The sequence below is a fragment of the Zophobas morio genome, unplaced genomic scaffold (assembly GCF_036711695.1).
Source record: "Zophobas morio isolate AGI-343-1 ecotype UQ-CSIRO unplaced genomic scaffold, CSIRO_AGI_Zmor_V1 ptg000255l, whole genome shotgun sequence".
In the NCBI taxonomy this organism is placed as follows: domain Eukaryota; kingdom Metazoa; phylum Arthropoda; class Insecta; order Coleoptera; family Tenebrionidae; genus Zophobas; species Zophobas morio.
Window position 1 is genome coordinate 157,457 of NW_026972359.1, and position 21,687 is coordinate 179,143.

Genomic DNA, 21,687 nt, shown 5'->3' on the forward strand with positions numbered 1-21,687 from the left:
AAACTCTGTGGACTACGAGAAAGGACACGTTTCAATTCGTCTGTGATGGCTTTTATTACTTATCATAACCGCCTATTTATCTTTAACTGCTGCAATACTTTAATTCTTATCCAAAAATTTGAGTTTTATACTTATACTTCTTCCTGTTGTTTTTTTCGGTTTCTAAACTGCCTTTCAGTTAATTGTTTTTAAACAAACCAATAAATTTAAAAAAATAAGTCCTAATTTTTAAAACTTGTAAATTCTGTACTATTGCATTCCGTGTTACTAAAAACCAAATTCAGTCAAAATATAAATATGTATTGAGTGGCAATTAATGTGTATGTTATACTGTAATATAGCCAAGCAGGTCACAGTAAAGGGATCAATACTTATTAATACCTTAAAATTAAAAAAATTTGACAAAATTTTTAATATTTAATATTAAATATCTATTGTAAATCCAGTTTTAGTAATAAGCGGGATTCCTAGGAAGGGCATGCGCGACAGGTGCGACAAGAAGCAGCGGGGAAGTTAAATCGTTCATGCTTTATAGAAGCAACATTGGATGGTTTGCTCCCTCCACCGTTCCATCTGACAAAAATAAATATAAAGTTTTTTTTAAAACAATATAAGAACCGCTCAATACTTAGACTCTCCTCCAAATGGGCTATTCTTATCTTTCGAAGGTGGAAGAAATACAGAAAAGAACGAGGTAACGCTAAAATTAATTATGTAAATCATAGTACTTAGTTGTATAGATTAACTTTATATTACGTACAACATTGTCATGAAGTTTACTGTTATATTAAACTTTTCTTTCCAATAGCCCAAAGTGAATGGGCTTCTTGATTTTACAATTTCCCCTTGAAAATAAATTACAATAAATTTTTGTTAAATAAACATCGATATAGTATCCCATAGTTCTCAAACACATAAGACTACATAACCTATTAATTTTTAATTTGTTGAAATTAAAAAAAAAAATTTTACAAACACATGTGCTTACTTTTAATAGCAATAAAATAAAAAATTAGTATAAGAGCAACTTAAGTATAAATTTAACGATATTATTTAATTTTTAAACAGAAGAAAGGATAGAGTGGTAAAATACCATTGACTATGATCATTCCACCCACCACAAATCTCGCCAAAAGTGTAAAGCCCCACGTACTGTAAGGATACAAAATAAGATTAGTTTATATCTTTTAGGAATTGGCTTGTTCATTATTTGCTTCCATATTAATTAAAAAATGTTGCAATTTTTAGCTAAATTTTTTTATGGAGTCTTCCGCTCATGCACGCGCCCAACCTCGTACTTATTAGTGTCAGAACTTTTTTCACTCTAAAAATTAGTCAATAAGTTGTTTTCTAAAAAGGGGTAAGCCCGTTTACGCGAGGTGGATAAGAAGATAGTTTAAAAGTTTAATAATAGTTGCAATACCAGCTACTGCAGTGATTCTTAACTAAATGAAATGAAATCTTAATTGTTGGGACTTCCGATTGCGATTCGGCCAGTCGGACTGGTAGTCACTATCGAATCTTCAAGGGTTTAACACATCCGTAAACGCAAAATAAAACACAAATAATGCTCTAAAACAGGTTTTAAAAAAACATGTTATAAGAAACAATTAAAACGGAGTGAATGATCTTTATAAATACATAATTTTTTATTTTTAATACTTTAAATAAAACAAAAAAGAACGTTTCATAAATAAATATTCTTTGCAGACTCTTAGAAAATTGTTTAAAAATAGTGCAGCTTTTTCTTGTTGCTTTTACTATATTTAAAAATATAAAATTTTTATAAATGATTTTGGCTTTTGTTATAAAAATTTAATAACCATTTTAAAAATTTATCTGGTAAGGATACGTGCGCACATCTTATATATATAAAAGCTAATAACACTATTCAGTTCAGTAGTCATTACTACATGTCATCACTCCATACAGAGAACCAAGCACCATAGACATTAGCACGGATCAAGTACAAGTTCAGTTAATTAGCCGAATCAATAGTATTCAATACGCACCAACTTTGGATACGAGTACTAGTGCCATCGTGTCACTCATTCCATAAGCCTTTTCGAGCGAACGTTTTCAGACGCACTTAGTAGCTAGAAGCCGAAGTACTTATGAAACTTAGCCGATTTTGTCAAAGACTCAACCAGCTTCTCTGAATGCTCAGACGGCAACGCTAGTGTACAATGCGTAAGATTTCGAGTCAACGTTATTTAGCCAAGATGTTCTATTCTAAGATCATCATTATAAATCTGGCGTCACTCTGCTCGAAGTTTTCGACAACTTACAACCTACTCAATAAAATTCTCAGCCTTAAACGGTGAGCCAAATCTATATGAGACAGGTGAGCTAAAACCTGCCACAGAACCAAGGCTGCTTACATCTTTTTACCAATTTTAAAAGCAAATATTTTCTAGTGGAAGATTGTCAAGTCACATTTCATATACCCCTTGCAGCTTTCCCAAAATGACGTGTCAATCTCAACTTGATATTACCTAGCTGGGCAACCATGTTCAGAGTATCAAGTTTTATGTTTCAATGAACAAACATTTAAGTAGAAGTCTAGCGCGAATACCTAAAGCTTACTGATTTCAGCTTAAGTAATGAAACCTTTCGACGCTAGAGGGTTACTAAACACCAACACTAGGACCCGTCTAGGTTGGTATCAAAGTACTTCTATAGAATTATATTCCAACAGCATTACTGCAGCATTGTATGAGAAACAAGTACTATTTAGTATGCCACAGCCTACATCATATTACTGTACTAATACTATATATAACGTTTTCTCACAAAGTTACAATAGGTATATAGATAGGATACAAATAGTGTACTGAATAAACGGCTTCACATAAGCTTAAATACGGTACACTGCCTTGAAGCTATTAACATTAAAGCTTTATAAATATACTAAACCCTGAGAATGATAAGATTTTAATCCATCTAGTTCATAAGCAAGCGTCGTAGAGGCAGGCCTCACTAAAATAAACGATAGCTCGTACAAGTAAGCCAAGCATCAAGACTACGGTGCCTTCTTGTGGTGTGCGATTCTATACTTTTAATCAAGCTTAAAAACCAGCGAAGAGAGTGCAAAAGGGCATTTCACTAGTGGGTTAACTAGTAAAAAGTTAGTTTTTTTTGTTAGTTGTATTTTATAGTAGTTTATTTTTTGAAGTACTATGATATACCATAAATATTAACGCTAATGTATAGAACTTACTCAGATTTGATAATAACATTATTGTATAGATGTTTTTAATACGTATTTACTTTTATGCTTTTGTGTAAGAGGGTTGGGACAGACTACCAATACAACAATAAATTCTATCTCAACATAAGATAGACTTATGTCAATTTTAACCTCTCACTTCAGTGATAGCTTAAGAACCATATCTCCCACCAATTTTTCCATTGCGTTTCCTCGCAATAATCCACTGACTAAATCCACTATTTGAATAATACTTCCAGCGCCGTATAACCACGATGCTAGAGTTAAAATTACGTAAACTACAAATCCCAAATGCTGTATTTCCACAAAGTTAGGGGCAAATAACTATCTGGCGGAAAAAATAAGGGGAGAAATGAACCGTTAGATAAAGTTGAAGTAGATGCGTTTCTCCCCTTATCCCTCGTAGTAGATAACATAGACAACGACTACTTATGTTCCTACTCGAGTGGATCTCTATTAAACAACCGATAGGAAGTTGGTTTATAGAAATCGGATAAAGGGGAGAAACGTACCTACTTTAACTTTATCTAACGGTGCGAACTAGCTTCTTCCTTCGAAGGTTTACCATGAAATTAACGGAGGCGTCGACGACATGGACGAAAAATGCACCGTTTACTCTACTAGCTGAAGAATCAACCACAATGGCATCAAACTATTTTCTTTACTCTTCTAAACTTGCGCTATTTTACAGTTTTTCTGGGAATCCTGCGCAGAAAAGAATTGAATATATCATAGTCTTGTAGACAGTTTGTAGAGCCTCAACTGAACAAAAGGTTGCTGAACAGTCGTCTACCTCGTGAACTGCGACTGACATCTCACAAAATATTTTTCAAAAACCCTTAACAGACTATCATCCGCAACCTATGAGAGAAGATAGGTGCGGCAACGGTCAGAGAGACAAAGACAGGAAGACATGACTTAATATGTTGAATGTAGAGCTCCAATCTTCGGTAGTTGTACTGTTAGTCATTGTGTAGATTGTACTCAACGGATTTTTGCCAAAAAGTTATTGTTTAAATATACTATATTGTTTTATAGTTAGGATACTTCATTGAAAGCGTTATAACTTACACAACTTTAGCCTATTATGTTTTAGTTTGTTCTATTATGTATGCATTCTACATCACACTAAAAATTTCATCTATAAACATTTATATTTTAATTTTTTGTGTATGCATTCATAAGAGATCCTAAATCAACAAAACTAGATTAAAAGATTCCTGCCAATTTGTCTCAAAAAAACATTTTTATATATGGGGTATATATATACCCCACGTCCCAGTTACGTTATAATAAATTCACCTCACCAGTTATGGGTTAAACACAGGGTTAAGCCATCGAGTTCGCTTTATTGTAAAAACTTACACGCCCTTAGTAAATTAGAGCTGAGCTCCTTGTACCGCTATCATTACCTCTTGGCAATCTTAGCATATTAATTTTGAAAAGCCATATAATGACCAATGCTAAAAAATTTAAAACTAATAACTTGAAACCTAAAAAGGTTAAATAGTTTTTTTTACAGTTTTTTATATTAAAGTTTAGTTGGTTTTAAAGTTAAAAAACCTTTTTCTTAAAGGGGGCCTTACCTCGCGGAGTTGCCGGATTTCTAGTAACTTGTGACCAAAATAGAGAAAAAGAATGCTTAAAAGAGGCTTTAAACATAATTTCTGTAATATTTCTAAAAAGTCTTTTACATTTATTCCTTATCAATAGTTGTTATTACTTAAAGAAACACATGGAAAAAGAAAGTGCTCTTATAAGGGAAGGTTGCATTGAAGATGAACTACGCGCCGAGCTAGATTTACTAAATGCTAGCCTGAAACAACCACTATTAAAACCTGTTAATATAAACTGTAAAGGTAATCTTTTTATTTATACTTCTACTCTTTTCGTGAATTTTCTTGTTTATATTTTAAAGGACTTCTATTTATTCAGCTAAACCAAGGAAATAAGGAAAATTGTCCCGCGGAAATTGTTCATAAAGTTTTTTCAGACATTCTTCGGCAAAAGAGTGGACAATCGAAGTTTATTTGCCGCTTGATTCCGGTTTCAATTACTTGTACTGCTTCATTGAAAAGCATTGAAAAAGCTTGCGAAAAACTTTTTATTAATTTTTTCAATAAAAAAGGCTTAAACCCGATCAAGGTACTAATTTAAAATTATTTACTTTAATACTTCCGACTAGTAAAAAAAAATTAACAAAACTTATTTTTTTTCCATTTTTTAAAGTAGTTTTCGATCATTTTTTCTAAACGGCATAATGACCAACTAAAAAGAGAAGAGATAATCAACACCGTCGCTTCGCTAGTGTCCAGCGAACACGTGGTGGATCTCACCCATCCGGAACTCATAGTCCTTTTGCATATTATCGGAGTTCTCTTCTTAGAATTTTTTTTTCATAATACTTTTATTTATTTAATTTTAGTACTTTTTATGATAAATTAATTTGTAAAACAAACTAAATTTTTAACGTTAGTTTAATAATTTCTATACAAGAATAGTATATTTAAAACTATTTATTTCATTTTTAATATTGAAGAACGGCTGCTGCGTGTCCATCTTGAAAGATTACTTCTTTTTCAAAAAATATAATTTGCAATCTGTTTCAAAGGCAGTGACTTTATAAGCTTCGCATTTCTTCAAAACTTAAAGATCGTAGTCGATACTTTCTAGTTCTTTTTGTAACGCCGCCTTGCAAAATTTATTTTTTTTATTAAATTTATACAATTAAAGTAATAAAGTATAAAAAGTTTTTAGATATAATTTAATATTTTATTAAAAATTTTTACTTAAAAAATTACCATCTTATTCTCGAGCTTTGAGAGAGCCATCTTTGCTAACTTGGCATTCTATATATAAATAAAAGAATAATTATCATTTTAAATAAAGAATTGCAAATCTATAACAAAAAAGGTTTTAGATTAGGCAGACTTACGGGGGGCAGCCCTTGAAAAAAGTTTATCCTACTCTGCAGCGGTAAAATCTTTTGCTTAGCCGCTGCTACGCGAGCCTCTAAATTCAGAAGAGCTGTGTGGCTCAGAGGGCATTCTTGAACTTTTATATCTTCAGTTTCTTGGTTTTGAATAAATCCCATTTCTTTAAACTGATTCTGTAGCAGAAATTATACGAAAAAAGGAAAAATAAATTAATTTTTGTTGGTTTAGAAAAATCTTAATGTACATTAAAAATTTATTAAAAAAATTTGAAGCGTACAATATATTCTTCTATGAATCTTTGATACTCTTCTGCTTTCAAACGATAAAATTCAGCCTCGACAGAGTGCTTTTCCAAGATGACGTCCTTGACTTTATTCTCTTGTTCGTGCAAAGCTAAAGCTCTTAGAAATATATTAACTCTTAAAAAAATACGAAAGTTTGATTAAAAAAAATACTTTAACGACTTTTTCACAAGCGTTTGAATATCTTTAAGGGCTTTAAGATAATGATTACTTTCAACTTTTAAACTTTTTAATTGATAAGTAGAAACTACAGAACTCTCAGAGTATTGGGATAAAGCGAGAGCCAACCTTTAAAAAGTTTTTATTTGAAAAAAAAATATTTTATAAGTATGAAATAAGGCCTATACTTGTGTGTAGAGATTTCATTTAACGAAAGTTTAAGAGCGAATTCAACGCTTAAATCAAAGTTTTGTGTTACCTCTGGCGGAAAACTTTCAATATTTATGTTAAAGTTGGAAAGATGCTTAAAGTTGGTCTTCTCTTTTATCAAATTTAAAGAAACTATCTTATTTTCATGAAGCATTATTATACAAAAAAAGTATATACCGTTAACTTGCCAATATTTTATAAGAGTTTCGTACAAGTTAATTATATTAAGGTAAAGCCTATTTTGCTTCTCATTTAATTTAGCCAAAGTATAAAGCTCTTCAACCACTTTTTCATTGTGTTCAAATTCGGGAAGAATAATATAAAATTGCATTAACCAGTTATTTACCTTTTATTTTGTTGTATAATAAATAGAAATTTAATCACTTATTACCAACGATCGATAGCGCGGCTTACATATCTAAGTTTATCTCGTAGATCTTCCTCAGAGGGAGACGTTGTAAAAGTTTTACTCTCCATCAGCAATAAAACGAGTTACATATAAAAACTATAGTAGTAGCGTAGGGGACATAGAATTTGGAATACGCCAGGCCAATCCACTTTTTAAACTTTTTTCAAATTTGCTACGCTTTAAGAGGGGCAGTAAAACTGAAGACCTATTATAAGTTCTCTGTGCGACCGGCTTTGCCTCAATCACTGACTAACAGTTTTCTTTTAGAAGATACTATTTTTGAAGGTAAATTTAAAAACATTATAAATTTAAATAACGAACAAGGAGACATCGTTTAGATCTTTTTTTTCTGAGGGATAAAACTCTTTTTTTTAAAGAGGTGCGATTATCAAAGATGTCTGCTTAACTCTTAACTGTTAAGCGCGTTATATATATGTAACTACATAAAGTAGGCGTTGTCTTAAAGTAACTTTAATAAAGCTTGATAACTTTTAAGAAGTATAGTAGAAAGTGTTTTGTTCTGTTGGGGAAATCTAATTGTTTTTAGTTCTTTAGATCACTTGGTTATAGGATAATTCTTTTTATTTTAAATCGTAGATAGCCCCCTAAATTAAAAATTTTGTGTTTACTTTGGATAAACCGATAAAAAATGGAAAACGAAAGCTTCTTTGTCGTAAGTTGGTAGTATAAAATCTAAAAAGGCTTTCATATTTCCTTATATTTTTTAGAATAAAAAATTTCATCTTCTTCTGGGTATAACTGGTAGTGTCGCTGCAATCAAGACTACAATTCTTTTAGATTCAGTTACTCAAGCTTTTCCTCGTTGCAAGGTTTTATAAAAAAGTTATTTAATAAAAAACCAAGCACGACAAGGATAACTGCGAAATTTTATATCATTTTATTTATTTATTAATCCTTTTAAGTAAATATAAGCACTGCAGAAAACTTAATTTTTATAGTTTTACGTATTTTTTTAGGTGCGAGTCGTGATTACCGAAAATTCCAAACCTTTCATTGATTATGAGACTTTAAAATCTCGGGTTAAAGTTCATGAAGATATGGATGAGTGGGTTTTAACCTGTTGACTTTTTTTTTTGCTTAAGTTAAACCTGTTAATAATAAAAATAACTATTTTGTTTATATATTATAAGTTTTAACAACGACTTAAGTCAATTTTCTACTGATTTAAATTGGAATTTTACAATTTTTAAAAAATTATTAGTTCATATTTAATATATAATAAATGTTATCTATATTTTAAGCTATTATAAAAAATTATATAATAATATGTTGATTTTATACTTGTTTACAAAGAATAAAAACTACTACATTAATAGAATTTAAAATTACTAATTAAAAAATTATTTTATAAATATTACCTTAAATGAGTTGATTACATTAAACATTAAAGCAGAAGTGGAAAAAACTTGGGGATACAGTTCTTCACATTAAAGTAAGTAAAGACTTTGTTGGTATTTATTCCTACAAATCAATGAATTACATACTTGTATTTATCAATTAGGAAAAGATTAGAATATAGGTCCTCAAAATGATAATAATTGTGATATTTTTTCTTCACTTTTAATGGATTAGTGATAATTTGAAAAAAAAAATTGAGTAAAGTTAATTTAATAAAGATCGTATTTCCTTTTGTTAATAGAGTAAGCAGTTGTAAAATTAAACTAATTAAGTTTTTTTAATTTTTGTTGCAGAATAACTTTGATTTTTACGATTCGTGCTTCAAATTTATACTTGAGTTATTTATTACTTTAACCATATAATTTTATTCATAATCAAATTAGTTGTCATTTTTTCTTAACACTGATTTGTAAGTTATTGCCTTTGAACATTAATGCTTTTTAATCATAAAATGGTCTTGCAAATTCTTTATTATTCAATTTAGTTTTAATAAATCCTTTTTATAAAAATAGTTACGAAGTTGGGCAGACATCCTTGTCGTAGCCCCCCTCGACGCCACCACATTAGCCAAACTGGCCAATGGGCTGTGCGACAATCTTCTAGTAATCCAATCATCATTCTAGTATTTATCACGCTCTTGTAATCTCACTTTCTATTGACTGCTTTATTTGGGTGAAACCATGATGGTTATGGTTTGCCGTAGTAGTTACATTTTGGTAGGTTTACTGGTTTGAACTTGCAATATATACTTTCTGTACCGAAACCCTACTTATTTCCTTCGAAATCATTTTTTATAATTTTCAAGATTAATTTTTTTTTAAGTTCTGATTTGGTTAATTATTTATTAAATCACTTTTTTTAATAAAATCATGTCATATTATTAATTATTGGAACCTTACTTTTTTATTTAACTTATTAATAATTCTATATCTTTTGTTATTAATAATTTTATAATCTATTTTTTTTTACCAAATTCCTTTTTATTAAAGTACTTTTTACCGATTATTATTTTTATTTCTAGTATAGGTTTTTCTTACATCTATTAATTGTTTTTTATTTTTTATTTTTATTTTGTTTTTGCGACTTTGTTCCAATTAGGCTCTTTTAAATATAATTAATTTAAACTTTGTCTTTTTACTTAATTTTAAAATAATTACTTTATCTAAATAATTATTATTTGTATTTCTTTTTATATAAGTTTTTTAGACCAATTTTTTGGTTTTACTTAATCTATTATGAAAGTAATTACTTATAATTTTAAAATTATTTTTATTAATTAACTTAGTTACTTGAATAAAAAAAGCTGAATATATATTAACGAAAAAAACTTTAATGCGAAGAGCTGCATTGCCCGAGCGTGGGATTTCAAGAAGCCTTTCTTGTACGCTCCCGCCATGAATACTTTTATGTGGGAGCATCCAATCACCGTTAAGCATACCACCGTATTATTATTGTCATTATTATCATTATGATTACTGATTATTATTATTATTTTCTACTTAATTGCACCTATGTTGTTATAAAATTTAGTATTTATTAAGAAATTAAAATATTTTTGAATTCGATAACAAAAGTGAAAAGTACTATTCTTATTACTTTTTTTATATGGATTTTTATTGTAATTAAAACAAATAGAAAATTTTTTATTTCTTATTTATTTACTTTCATTTTAAAAAAAAAAACAAAAAATTAATTTTTATAAACTATTTTTTAGTTTAATAATTTATTAAAAAAACATAAACCAAATATTATTGTAAAACTCAAAATTTTTTTACTATAGTTATAAATATTATAAATTATTTATTTACTTTTCTTATTTTTTTCTACTTTCTACTTGTTTTAAATAATTCAAAAGTACTAATAAATTTAACAGATTTTTATCTGCTTTTTTTTTTTAAAGAAAAAAAACAAATTAGAATTTTATTAATAAAATATAGTTTATATTACATAATTAATTTTATAATATTTTTATATTTACAGTTATTATAAAAAATTTTAATTTATTCTTAGCTAAAAAACATTTTTACTTTTTACTTTTTTTGTAATTAATTTTTTTTTAAGAAATATCATTTATATTATATTATTGGTTTTATAATGCAAATATATTTACTTTTCAATAATTTATAATACCGTTAATTCCTTTTAAATTGATTAGTAAATTGTTTAATTTTTTCCTTATTAATTAGTTTTTTATTTGCATTTTAATTGTTTTAATTTTATTATAATTATAAAAATTAATGTTCTTTTTTTTAACAGAGAATACTAAAATTTTAATATTCTACTTATAATATTAATTTTTTCTACGATTAAAAATTTTGATTTTCTACTTATTAATTAGTTTTACTAAAGAATATTTTTAATATAATTTTTGTTAATATAAATTTTTATAATTATCCGTTTTTTTGTTTTTTCAGATTAAAAAAAAATTATTTTTTTTAATAAATTTATTTTTTGCTTTACTAAATTTTTTTCTAATAAAATTTTTAATTGATATATATATATATATATTTCTTTATTTAATTTATTATTTCTACTTTAATTTCTTTTTCTGTTAACAAAATTTTTAATTATTTATAAAACTGTTAACTAATAAATTGTTTTTTATTTTTTTCTTTTTATTCTGATAAAAATAATAAAATTAAAATAAATTTTAAATCGCTTTTTAAAATTACTACCCTTTTATCAACAAGTTATCATTTAATAATAATTAAAAAGGAAAAAAGTAAAAAATTATAATAAATGATGGAAATTGTTAAATTCATTATTTTTTTTATTTTAATAAAAAAATTCGTTCTTATAACTGTTTTTAATTACCAAATAGTTTTATTATATATAATATTTTATTTTGTGAAAAATATTTATTTATTATTATAATAATTATTATTTATAAAATAAATTTAAAATATTATACTTTCTTAACAATTACTATTATTCTTTTAGGTTAAAAAATGTTTATTACAATAGTAATTATATTTATTATTAAAAAGTAATTTTTTGATTAATTATAAACTATTAATTAATTTTTTATTTTTAATATTTACTCTAATTTTTCTGTTAAAATATATTATAATTATTTTTTTTTATTTTTTAGAAAAATTTATATATTATTCTTTTCTATAAATCAGTTTATTAATATTTACTTTAATTTTTTTTGTTAAGACTATTTATTACTTATAATTATATTTTAAAAATTAATTTAATCATTAACTATTTATTAATTTATTAATATTTTTACTTTTATTATTCTGCTATGAAAATTTATCATTATATTATTTATTTTAAAAAATATATTAAAAAAATTATTATATTATTTGTTACTATTTACTATAATTTTTTTGATTAGAGAAATATTTATTTATTATGAGTATTATTTATTCTTTTAAATAAATATAAATATAAATTAATTTTATTAATTTTTATTATAATTTTTTTTATTTAATATTTATTATTATAGTAATTATTATTTATTATAATTTATTATAGAAAATATATAAATTATTAATTAATTCATATTTTCTATTTTTTTATTAGTTAAAAACTATTTATTATAAAAGTTGTTATTTATATTTAGAAATATATAAAGTATACTTAATTATTAATTGATTTAGCGATATACTATAATTAATTTTGTTTAATATTATTTCTTATTACTATATTATTATTTTATAAATAACAACTTTAAAAAAATTTCAAATTATTATTAGTTACGGATTAGTTTATTAAATTTGCTTTAATTTCTTCTATAAAACAATGTTTATTATTACAATTATTATTTATTATCATTATTTAAATTAATAATTAATTTACTGCCATCTACTTTATTATTCTCTTAATAGTATTTATTATAATTTTCATATAATTATTTTTATAACTTATAAATTATTATTAATACTCCCTTTAATATTCTCTGTTAATAAATTTAATTATAATTGTTATTTTTTATTATTTAAAAAAAATTGAATTATTATAAATATTGATAATTTATTACAATTTACTTTATTATTCTATAATTATGTATTATTTTTATGTTTCTTTCAGTAATTTAAAACTTTTTACTTTATATTACGATTTCCTTTTTTTGCCTGCTTTTTAAAATTTAAATTCAAATAGAAAAAAAAAACTTTATTTTTTTTTAATTTATATTATTTTATAGATTTTGGAATCTTTCGGTTATAAGCAAATCTCGCCCGTTACTAAAAAGTTGGCTTGCAGCGAAACAGGTAGGTTTGGCCATAGAAAATTTGTGTTAAAGTAAATTTCTTTTTGCTTCAGGACTGGGCGCCATGGCGGAAGTCTCTACGATCATATCTGAAATTAAAGAAGTTTTACTTAAAAAAAACTTAGTAAATTTCGATCTTAATTATTGCTAAAATTATTGTAGAAATTTTAAAGTTTGTCAAAATTATATTTCAATTATATTAAAGTTTTTTTTAATTAACAAGACTACACTTTATACTAATTTTTATAAAGTTTTGCAATAAAAAGATAATAATTTATTAAAACTCAAGTGTTATCTTTTCTTCATTAAAGCTAAAATTATTACTGATATTTAAGATTGGCAAAATTTTAATTTTTATGATTTTCTTTTAATAACAAGACTACACCTACTAAAATTTAAAATTTTTTGCCAATTTTTTTCTAAATTCATGAAGGTTTTTTTTATCTTATTTAAGGACTATTTATTACTGTAATTAAAAACGTTTGTAATTAAGTATTAATATTTTTTTGGATTTTCTTAAAAGGTTTCCCATTTCTTTAAATAATGACTAAAATTATAAATGAAAATTAAAAAAGTCGTAATAATTATTAAATTCTATTCAAAGTTTGCCTTCTTTATTGAGACTATTATTATTACTGAATTCAAGAAAGATTTTCAAATCTTTTTTAACTTCTTATTCAAGGTTTTTTTTATTAAAATAATGACTATAGTTCTTATTGAAACATACAAAAAAGGATATTAATAATTTATATTTCTTCAGACTTCTCATTTATCTTATAACTATACTTATTAAATTAATAAAAGTTTTGCTTTAAGAAAAAATGATTTTTTATTTTTGTTAATACTGGTAAACAACCCTATTTGGTCCCTGCTGCTTTTGGTCGTTAGCAAGGCCGACTCATCACAACAGAAACTAATACCAGCCCAGCTACACAAGTAGTTTACTCTATATTTTAACTAATTATATAATTGTACCAGCGGCTTTGGCTTAAGCACAGTGTTATTTGTCATCACTCATTGGTCAGTTCTTGCTTCCATGGCTTTCGGATGCATTTACTAACTCAAATGAAAGTATTGTACTGTACAGCTTAGCAAGTCTCCCCAAAGTTGCACCAATGGTTCAACAGGCTCTGCTTGTTCGCATATAAGAATAAACGACTTCTACAGGCGACGCTAGTATTCATCGCGTAAGCGCTATCAGATTCAAAAAAAAAGTTTGTTCTTTAAATTAATTAGAATATAATAATTACTAAAATTTCAGAAGCTTAACAATAGAGTAAATAATTGCCAGCTTTTCATCATTGAGGCTATAAATATAACTGCAGTTAAAAAAAGTTTTGCAGTTAAGTAAAATTAATTTAACCTTTTGTTCAAGTTTTTCCTTCTAATTGCGAAGACTACAATTATTACTTAAAATTAACAATTGTTACTAATTTTATCATCCAGTAGTAGGACTCCAATAACTTTTTTTTTAATTTTTTCAAAACTTTTCCATCTGATTTTTTAAAAGTACACTAATGAAATGTGTGTGTATCTTTAAATTCAATTTTTCCATCTGAATAATTAAACTACACTTATTGCAGAATTTTAAGGTTTTACAATAAAGAAAATAATTCATAATTTTTTATTAGGCTTTTTCATCTCATTAGTTAGCTTACAACTATTACTAAAATTTGATAAGTTTGCACGAAAGTATAAATAAAAGATTGTTAATTTTTATTTAAATTTTTCTCTTATCTTTTTTATTAAGACAACAAATATTGTTAATTTAAAAAGTTTTCCCACTGAAAGGAAAAAATAAACAGTTATTGCTCTACTTAAATTATTCATCTCTTGGTCTAAGAGACTACCTTTCTACTAAAATTTAAAAATTATTTAAGTGAAAATAAATGTTTTCTTTATACTTTAATTTTCACATTTTAATCTACTATTTCGTACTGCCAGCGAACAATAATCCAATTAATTTTTATAAAAAATTTACAAATAACTGTTTTTACTTTTAAACTTAAATTTGAAGCCGAAAGTTAAATAGTGTAGAGGTAAATATTAATTTATTTACAAATGCGGTAAATGGCAAGCAAGTGGGACGTCAAGTACTGTAGACTTAGTATTAACCACAAGCTTCTTAGCAACTTTTTTGGTTTGTAAATTAAAAAGGACTACGCTAATAGCACACTGCTTTTGAAAAGAATGGCTTATAAACTATGTATCCTGTTTTATTTATAATTTACAATTTAAGCAAAAGTTATCAGAGTTTAACACTCTTGGAAGAATTTATGAAGCTTTAATAAGAATTTTATGTATTGCTCTCTATTATAGATAACAGCTTTGCCTTTCGAAGCTCTTTAATGTATAATTTTTTCGGCTATGATAAATAAAGTTGTAAAAAAAAATTTTTATTATCAAGTTTGAATAAGAATTTTCCCGTTATACATTTAAAAAAATAATCTTATCCGAGAAGAAATTTATATTACACACTTGATAAAGTCAATGATAGCGTAAAGCAATAAGTAGCGAAGCATTTATTTCTGTTACTTTAAAGCAAGCGATTTTTATTGCACTCAGCAAGATGATTTATAAACTTTTGGCTAAAAATACATATTCCTAGAAGTTTAACGTCACAAGTTATATTTAGTACAAACAAAATAATTTTATTGTTTTTAAATCGCTCTTATTCTATCCTGACTTCATTTCAAAAATTAATAGGTAGAATTTTTGAATGAAGTGCTTTGTGACTTTTATTGACTAAGTATATATAGCACAATTTTTTTTTAAATTAATACCAAAAAAGTGTTTTTAATATTTAAAGCGCATAATAAAGTAAATAAAAAATTTGCTATAAAAACTTTGGGCCCTCTTTTTCAAATTTGAAAATAATTCTTTTAGTATTCTTTCTCTTAACAATTTTAAGAAAAAACTTTTTGAATTATAGTTTTAGCTACTATTTAAGTTCGATAATTATAAAACGTTACTTCTTATATATAGCGCTTGCGTTAAAAAAAGGAATTTTTTCCAAACTCGTAATCATGCAAGTTAGCAGTGTTTGTGGCTATTTGATGGACAAAAAGATCAGAAACTGAAAGGAACCCGATATTCTTGTAGTCTGACAAAGTATATAATTTATTTAACCGTTGATAGCTTACGAACGTTATACAAATAATATTTTTCGAAAATAAAATTTTATTTAATTCTTTGTACATTAATGGCAAACGCTTGTTAAAAATTATTTTTTGTAGTAATATATATTGTTTTCTCTTTTAATTTAATAATTAGTGAAATTCTCTTAGTATTTGTTAAACACTTCTATGAGCAAGCCAAAGGAATTACACGTTTTACTTTCCAAAATAGTTTTTTCACAGTTACCTACTTTCAGCCTATTACAAAGATATTGGTTTAAAACTAGTCCACTTTAACTAATTGCAATATTAAGGTAGCACACGTAATTATAGAACTGAAACTGCTAGATAAATCTCAACCCCAAAACTTGTTACTCAAGAAAACAAGCTATCAAGCCCTTAACAAAAAGGAAATGCAATGAATTAGTAAATTGTATAAATCTAATTTTTATTATTTTAAGAAATTAAACTATTTTAAATTTAACTTTAAAAGTTACGTTTTTTAAAATTCATTTAAAATAAACAACCGCATTCAAAATTAGTACGGATTAAAAAAAGTGGGTGAACGTACTTAACATAATGTTCTACAGTAGCTATTTAAAAAGATATCTAATTTTATTCTCAGCAACAAAACCCATATTCTTGTGTATCTACAGTTTACCATAACAAATTTCTAATTGTATTGAGCGAGAAAAACAAAAAACTTGCACTCGACGTTATGTTCTTTATAGAGGTAAATTTAAGAAATTTTAAGCGTTTATTAATAAGTTTCCAGCTGCAAGCAAACCGTTCTAAAGAAGGCAGCTGGTGGGAAGCTTTACTCAGTAAACATAACTTTTTATTAATAATGAAATTAACATTAAGTACTTAACAAATTTATAATCATAAAAATATTATATCGCAAATATAAATTCTAACGGCGCATTTCACTTCAAAATCGCTTTTAATATAATTTCTTTTATGAGAACACATAAAGCAGTCAAAAATTGAAGTTAACAATTTGTAAAACATTATCTAAGTACAAGTAATTTCAAAAGTATTCCTTCATTAACAAATTTTGTGTCCCAAATTGTTATGATCTCCAAAATTAAAGTCGTTCTTTACGTACAATAATATAACAATTACAAATAATCTAAACTATAGTAAAAATAATCCGTATGAGCAATAACATCAAAATTATCTTTAACAAGCCACTTTTAATAAAATTAATTCTATATAAAATAGTTGAATTAGTTATATATTTTTTTATTTAACCTATTAAGTTTATAGTATAGTTCGAAACATCCTAACCTATTTTTAAAACTTATTTAATGACGCTCTGAAATTATAATAGATCTAATAAAAGAAGCACGTATTATATTTTATTTCTGTGAGACAATCCAATGCAACGCAAGGGAAGCGGGAAGGGCCAGACGGCAAAGGATCCGAGAAAAAATCAAAACAAAAAGTCTATCGGTTGGTAATATTCCCCACTGTAGGTTCGGCCATTCCGATCTGCACGTGCGCCACTAAAACTAACAAACAGCAATAGAAATATACAAATGAACTTTAGCGTGCTTGGGCCTGCACAGGTCCCATTCCAGCAGCGACCAGAGACAGTTACGCTTGAGAATCGCCCGGTAGCCGTCCTCGAACAGCACCTGCACAATAAAGTACCAGGCGTAATGCAGGCAATAGTATTGACAGAACGTTAAACAATGTATACGGTGTATTTTTCCTTATTGGTGTCGTAGGAAACAATTTTCGCAGGGTACCTTAAGCACAATGGTTATTAAAAAAGAAAAGAGAGAGGGAGAGAGAACGAACGCTACAATAAAAATAACTAACCATCGTTTGTCGCGTGAATATTTGGCCCACACTGGAGTACAATCGGGAAGAGGTTCGTCACTCTGAAATAGCAGAGCGAAGTCAGTAAGTAGTACGCAACTAAGAAGTCCCAGCTTACAATCGGGAGGGAGCGGCGCTGGTTATGAGGATCATGACGGGCACAGTAACATTGACAGAAGTAAAAGTTGGGCCAGCTATCCCCGTGAAGGACCATGCCTGCGCCTCTGCAAAGGGAGACCGTCAAGGAGAAGCAAAAAGTGAGCAAATAAAAGCGGATAGATACTTGAAAGCGCAGGAAACGTGGAAGGCAGTAACGCAGGATTTGTACGCACACTGAATGCACGCCTACGCAAATAACATATATATATATATATATGTATATATGATAAGAAGGTGCTGAAATGTAGACCTGATAGCCTTTTGATGGCGTGCTCTCATTGGTTTTGCAAAGCTTACAGCGCAGCTTCCGGCGGGCACTGCCAATGCTGGATAGCCCGACCACTACAGGGCGGCTCTCTTGCGTAAAGCCGTTATTATAAAAAAGGCTTAAAAGCAAGAGTGAAGATAAATAAACCACCGAACTCTAGAGTAGTTTCGGGCAAGCATACGGCGCAAGACACGTGAGCCCATAAGCTCTGATTGGCAGAACCCCCATCCTTGCATTGTAGTAGGGCGCCCGCTCTGTTCGGGCACAAGACGCAACTCTTTTTCAGCGGGTCACAGCAAGGAGTTCGATGGAATACGACAAAAGGCATACTGCATGGTAAGCACGCGTGCTACAGCGGTCACATTTCCAGCGGTTGCAGTCCACGCTGGCTAAGAAGTAACAATCTGCCAAAGAACAAAAACAATAAAATAAATCCAGGCAAGGGATTCATCCGAACCACCTAAATGAACAGCCACGCGGCAAACATAACAGCAAACGATGCCAACCCTGGACTTATGGATGTTGCTAAAAAGTTCAGGTCTTTTCTGCGCGGAGAGCAGGCGCCTGCCCCTCCGCGCAGGTTTGTGATTGGCAGTGTACAAACTTTCGCCTCCAAGTTGCTGGGCCGCACCATCACGTGCTACAGTGTCACATGGATAACCATTTTCCATGTGACCTGTTTCTTTCGGATGAAGAGTATCTTCCCAACAGCCGCTGGCAAGGGAGTCGGGCGCAATGAGGGTGTTTCGCGTCCTTTTCCTTTTGCTCTTTACCGTCATTGTCATTAAAAATAATAGCCGAAATTTAAAAAAAAGGAGGACTACCAGGACGGCCAGGTCGGTCAGCAGGATCCCTTCTGTGCGGCATACAGAGCAGAGCACGCTGCCAAAATTTTCGACCCCATTTTGTTCCACGTGTCTTGTCGAAGCGCAAGCGTCCCTCACTATTTCTCCAGCGCTGTCTACAAAGCGAACGTGTTCAGCGTTTTCAGTCTCCAGCTTGGCGTGCTCGCCCTCATTAATGATTCGATCGTTCTTGAATACGCGCCTCCACTAAAATAAGATGGATGAGTGCTACGTAAGTGATGAGAAGAAAGACCCATGCGCCTTGGCTTTGAGACGTTCATGCCGTAGACTTTCCCGAGTAGTGAAGTCACGTGGCTGTGTGGTGAGGCGGGGTCCGCGCAGGTCGATGTCCACGCTATCTTCTATGCATCTGCAGACTTTTGCATTCTATAAAAAAACACTTCAGTCAATATAAAAACAAGTACGGCCCTGTGGCCCCGTAAAGCAGACTTTGCCGTAGTCGATCCAGCGAGGAGTAGCAAAGTTGACGGCCTCCGCGCAGTTGAACCCCCAGTTAAACCCTGTTGAAAAAAATGAGATAAGTACATAGCGCGAGGGATGATGGAAATAATTTCTTATTACCAGCGTGAAAACATCGAGGAAACGTTATCACAAATTGTCCTTCTCTTTGGGTCGTTTTACAAAAACGAATGCTGTTCTGACGAAGATGGCTAATAATTAATAAAAAAAACTTTATTTAAACAATAATGACTTTCTACAAAAAAAAGCACTATGGTGAGACGAGAGCTTGCTTGTGCCTCATAAATTCTGAACACTTGCTAAATTCGCTAGGAAAGTGGTGCTTCATAAAGTTGAGCATTTGGTAATAGTCGTCAGGTGGCACGCCATACCTCAAGAAATCACGCTAAGTATAAATACATATATATATATATATATATGAAAAAAATATATACTTACCAGCTCTTCGGTGCTCCGAAGTGCAAATAGTTAATGCTGTACAAGTCCTTGTCTTCAGTGTGCCAGCAAAACGCCGCTTTCCACATGCCAAAATACAGGTAAGGCGTCGTTACGCCGGCAATTTCCTTTCCTTATAATACATTGAACCAATAGAAAAGCTGCCATATAGGAAAAAACGCCAACCAGCGATATCTTTTAAATAAGAGGGGAGATCATTAAGGTTCCAGTCTCGGACATCCTTAGGGAATAACGTGCCTGAAAAAGAGTAGAGTACGAGCTTTGGTGTGCATCTTTCAATAGCAAATCAAAATCTAATATTTAAGTGAGACATAATAGCCCAACCAATCCCAAATCTGCCTATAGACCGTACAACCAATAAAATTAAAGCTAAATGTGATATAAGAAGCCCCTCGTTAACTGTGAGGGTACCACCCACGGGGCCCTTTCAAATAAACAAGAGGAACTACACTATAGGCAAAGGTCTCGGTAATAAATAAAAACTTTCCATACTGCACTTGGTAAATATCTAAAAAAAATTTATTAAAAAAAATATTACCTTTTACATCAGCACCGTAAAGAGCGGGATTAAAACCTAAAATAGTAGCCCAAAAGAGTCTAACAAAAGTTAAAAATTTAAAAACACATATATATGTAAAACATATTAGTTAAAGAAGATTAACAAAAACAGAATTCTCAAAATAAAAAAGTACTTTTCAGCCTTAATTTCTAAAAATTTGTTTTTTGGAATCCCGGACAAATATAGTTCCTCATCGACAGAACTGTTCGTAAAAACTTCATCTTCAGGACCACTGCACTTTAAAGCTTTCTGTTTAAAAGCAGTAACGCTTATTCCATTTTGCACGAAGTTGATACAACTCAAAATTCCTTGTTGAAACAAAGAGTTACTTTATTAATTTTTAAATATCCATAATAATAGCGTAAGGTTAGGCTAATATCCATAAATGTTTAACATACTCCTTCACTTGGACAACCTGAACTTCCTGTAAACTGCTGTAAAATAGGCGATGGAATTCTCATTTCTGAGGTAACTTTCTCTTGATAATACTCTTCAGATAATAATAAACGTCCGGACCAGCCTTTAGGTGGAATAATTCTGGCGAGTCCTTTAATTATTAAATCTTATTATGTTGTATTCAAAAAATGTACAAAGATATGGATAAAGAGTTGTTTTAAGTAGTTACTTAAATTATCAAGCAGCTTACTTAAAGTACTTAGAAATCAACTAGTTAAGTTATATTAAAATCTTATATAGTAAGCGTTGTAAGTTAGAAGACCAAAGTTTAAAACATCTGTGGTAGTCTCCAAATAAGTAATATATTCACTGAAATTTTTAAATTCTGCTTCGGAAGGATAAAATACAGGGCACTCAACGTCGTCTAGTTCAGGTCCCACTAATTTCATTTTAGTAACAACATAATGTCATAGCAAAAAACTGCTTAAACCACAAAAAAAAAAGCAGTAACAACACAAGCAACTACGACTTATATCTTACTGAGATGAGGTGTAAAATAATACTGCTTGCTACAGTAAACGGGTAAGGCCTTATTTATAAAAAAACCCACCATCTGCTTAGAAAACCTTGAAAGTGATACAGTGATTCGCTGTTAAGGTTCAGTGTTATTTTCTGATATAAGCTAAGTCGTCGTTTTC

At 28.8% G+C, this 21,687-nt stretch overlaps 3 protein-coding genes and 1 long non-coding RNA gene across 4 annotated transcripts; 1 reads left to right on the forward strand and 3 right to left on the reverse strand.

The window, feature by feature from the left end:
- Positions 1-397: 397 nt before the first annotated feature.
- Positions 398-1,146, reverse strand: LOC135146678 (uncharacterized). The gene is made up of 4 exons (XR_010283908.1): positions 1,094-1,146; positions 761-845; positions 629-700; positions 398-573 (listed from the first exon to the last, which is right to left on the reverse strand). It is a non-coding gene; the product is annotated as an uncharacterized LOC135146678 (long non-coding RNA).
- Positions 1,147-5,841: 4,695 nt separating this feature from the next.
- Positions 5,842-6,990, reverse strand: LOC135146671 (HAUS augmin-like complex subunit 1). The gene is made up of 6 exons (XM_064078798.1): positions 6,815-6,990; positions 6,621-6,755; positions 6,443-6,566; positions 6,165-6,338; positions 6,031-6,078; positions 5,842-5,920 (listed from the first exon to the last, which is right to left on the reverse strand). Exons 1-6 carry the CDS (start codon positions 6,988-6,990, stop codon positions 5,876-5,878), a joined length of 702 nt encoding a protein of 233 aa, XP_063934868.1. The 3' UTR covers positions 5,842-5,875.
- Positions 6,991-7,840: 850 nt separating this feature from the next.
- LOC135146672 (phosphopantothenoylcysteine decarboxylase-like) lies at positions 7,841-13,034 on the forward strand. The gene is made up of 8 exons (XM_064078799.1): positions 7,841-7,918; positions 7,974-8,075; positions 8,223-8,315; positions 8,657-8,698; positions 9,177-9,266; positions 10,005-10,106; positions 12,818-12,884; positions 12,937-13,034. The coding sequence occupies exons 1-8, from the start codon at positions 7,895-7,897 to the stop codon at positions 13,032-13,034; spliced, it is 618 nt and encodes a 205-aa protein (XP_063934869.1). The 5' UTR covers positions 7,841-7,894.
- A 4,348-nt stretch (positions 13,035-17,382) lies between these two features.
- LOC135146662 (lysine-specific demethylase 4C-like) lies at positions 17,383-21,467 on the reverse strand. Its single transcript, XM_064078789.1, has 21 exons — positions 21,312-21,467; positions 20,992-21,140; positions 20,727-20,901; positions 20,573-20,631; positions 20,200-20,271; positions 20,017-20,146; positions 19,830-19,949; positions 19,681-19,769; positions 19,549-19,619; positions 19,360-19,485; positions 19,078-19,305; positions 18,714-19,020; positions 18,584-18,657; positions 18,404-18,530; positions 18,236-18,342; positions 18,110-18,171; positions 17,945-18,050; positions 17,827-17,888; positions 17,705-17,753; positions 17,547-17,639; positions 17,383-17,493 (listed from the first exon to the last, which is right to left on the reverse strand). Exons 6-21 carry the CDS (start codon positions 20,100-20,102, stop codon positions 17,449-17,451), a joined length of 1,752 nt encoding a protein of 583 aa, XP_063934859.1. The 5' UTR covers positions 20,103-20,146; positions 20,200-20,271; positions 20,573-20,631; positions 20,727-20,901; positions 20,992-21,140; positions 21,312-21,467; the 3' UTR covers positions 17,383-17,448.
- Positions 21,468-21,687: the final 220 nt, after the last annotated feature.

What these genes read in the sequence shown, in the direction of transcription:
- LOC135146662 (XM_064078789.1), bottom strand. Translation starts at nt 20,102, where the DNA reads ATGTGGAAAGCGGCGTTTTGCTGGCACACTGAAGACAAGGACTTGTAC. An exon ending in ATGAACGTCTCAAAGCCAAG is followed by an intron (nt 19,306 to 19,359) that starts GCGCATGGGTCT and finishes ATCTTATTTTAG; the next exon opens with TGGAGGCGCGTATTCAAGAA. An exon ending in CCAATAAGGAAAAATACACC is followed by an intron (nt 17,640 to 17,704) that starts GTATACATTGTT and finishes TTTATTGTGCAG; the next exon opens with GTGCTGTTCGAGGACGGCTA.
- LOC135146672 (XM_064078799.1), top strand. Translation starts at nt 7,895, where the DNA reads ATGGAAAACGAAAGCTTCTTTGTC. An exon ending in AAGCTTTTCCTCGTTGCAAG is followed by an intron (nt 8,076 to 8,222) that starts GTTTTATAAAAA and finishes GTATTTTTTTAG; the next exon opens with GTGCGAGTCGTGATTACCGA. An exon ending in ATACAGTTCTTCACATTAAA is followed by an intron (nt 8,699 to 9,176) that starts GTAAGTAAAGAC and finishes TTATAAAAATAG; the next exon opens with TTACGAAGTTGGGCAGACAT.
- LOC135146671 (XM_064078798.1), bottom strand. Translation starts at nt 6,990, where the DNA reads ATGCTTCATGAAAATAAGATAGTTTCTTTAAATTTGATAAAAGAGAAG. An exon ending in TTTTTCAAGGGCTGCCCCCC is followed by an intron (nt 6,079 to 6,164) that starts GTAAGTCTGCCT and finishes ATTTATATATAG; the next exon opens with AATGCCAAGTTAGCAAAGAT. An exon ending in CAAAGCTCGAGAATAAGATG is followed by an intron (nt 5,921 to 6,030) that starts GTAATTTTTTAA and finishes AAATTTTGCAAG; the next exon opens with GCGGCGTTACAAAAAGAACT.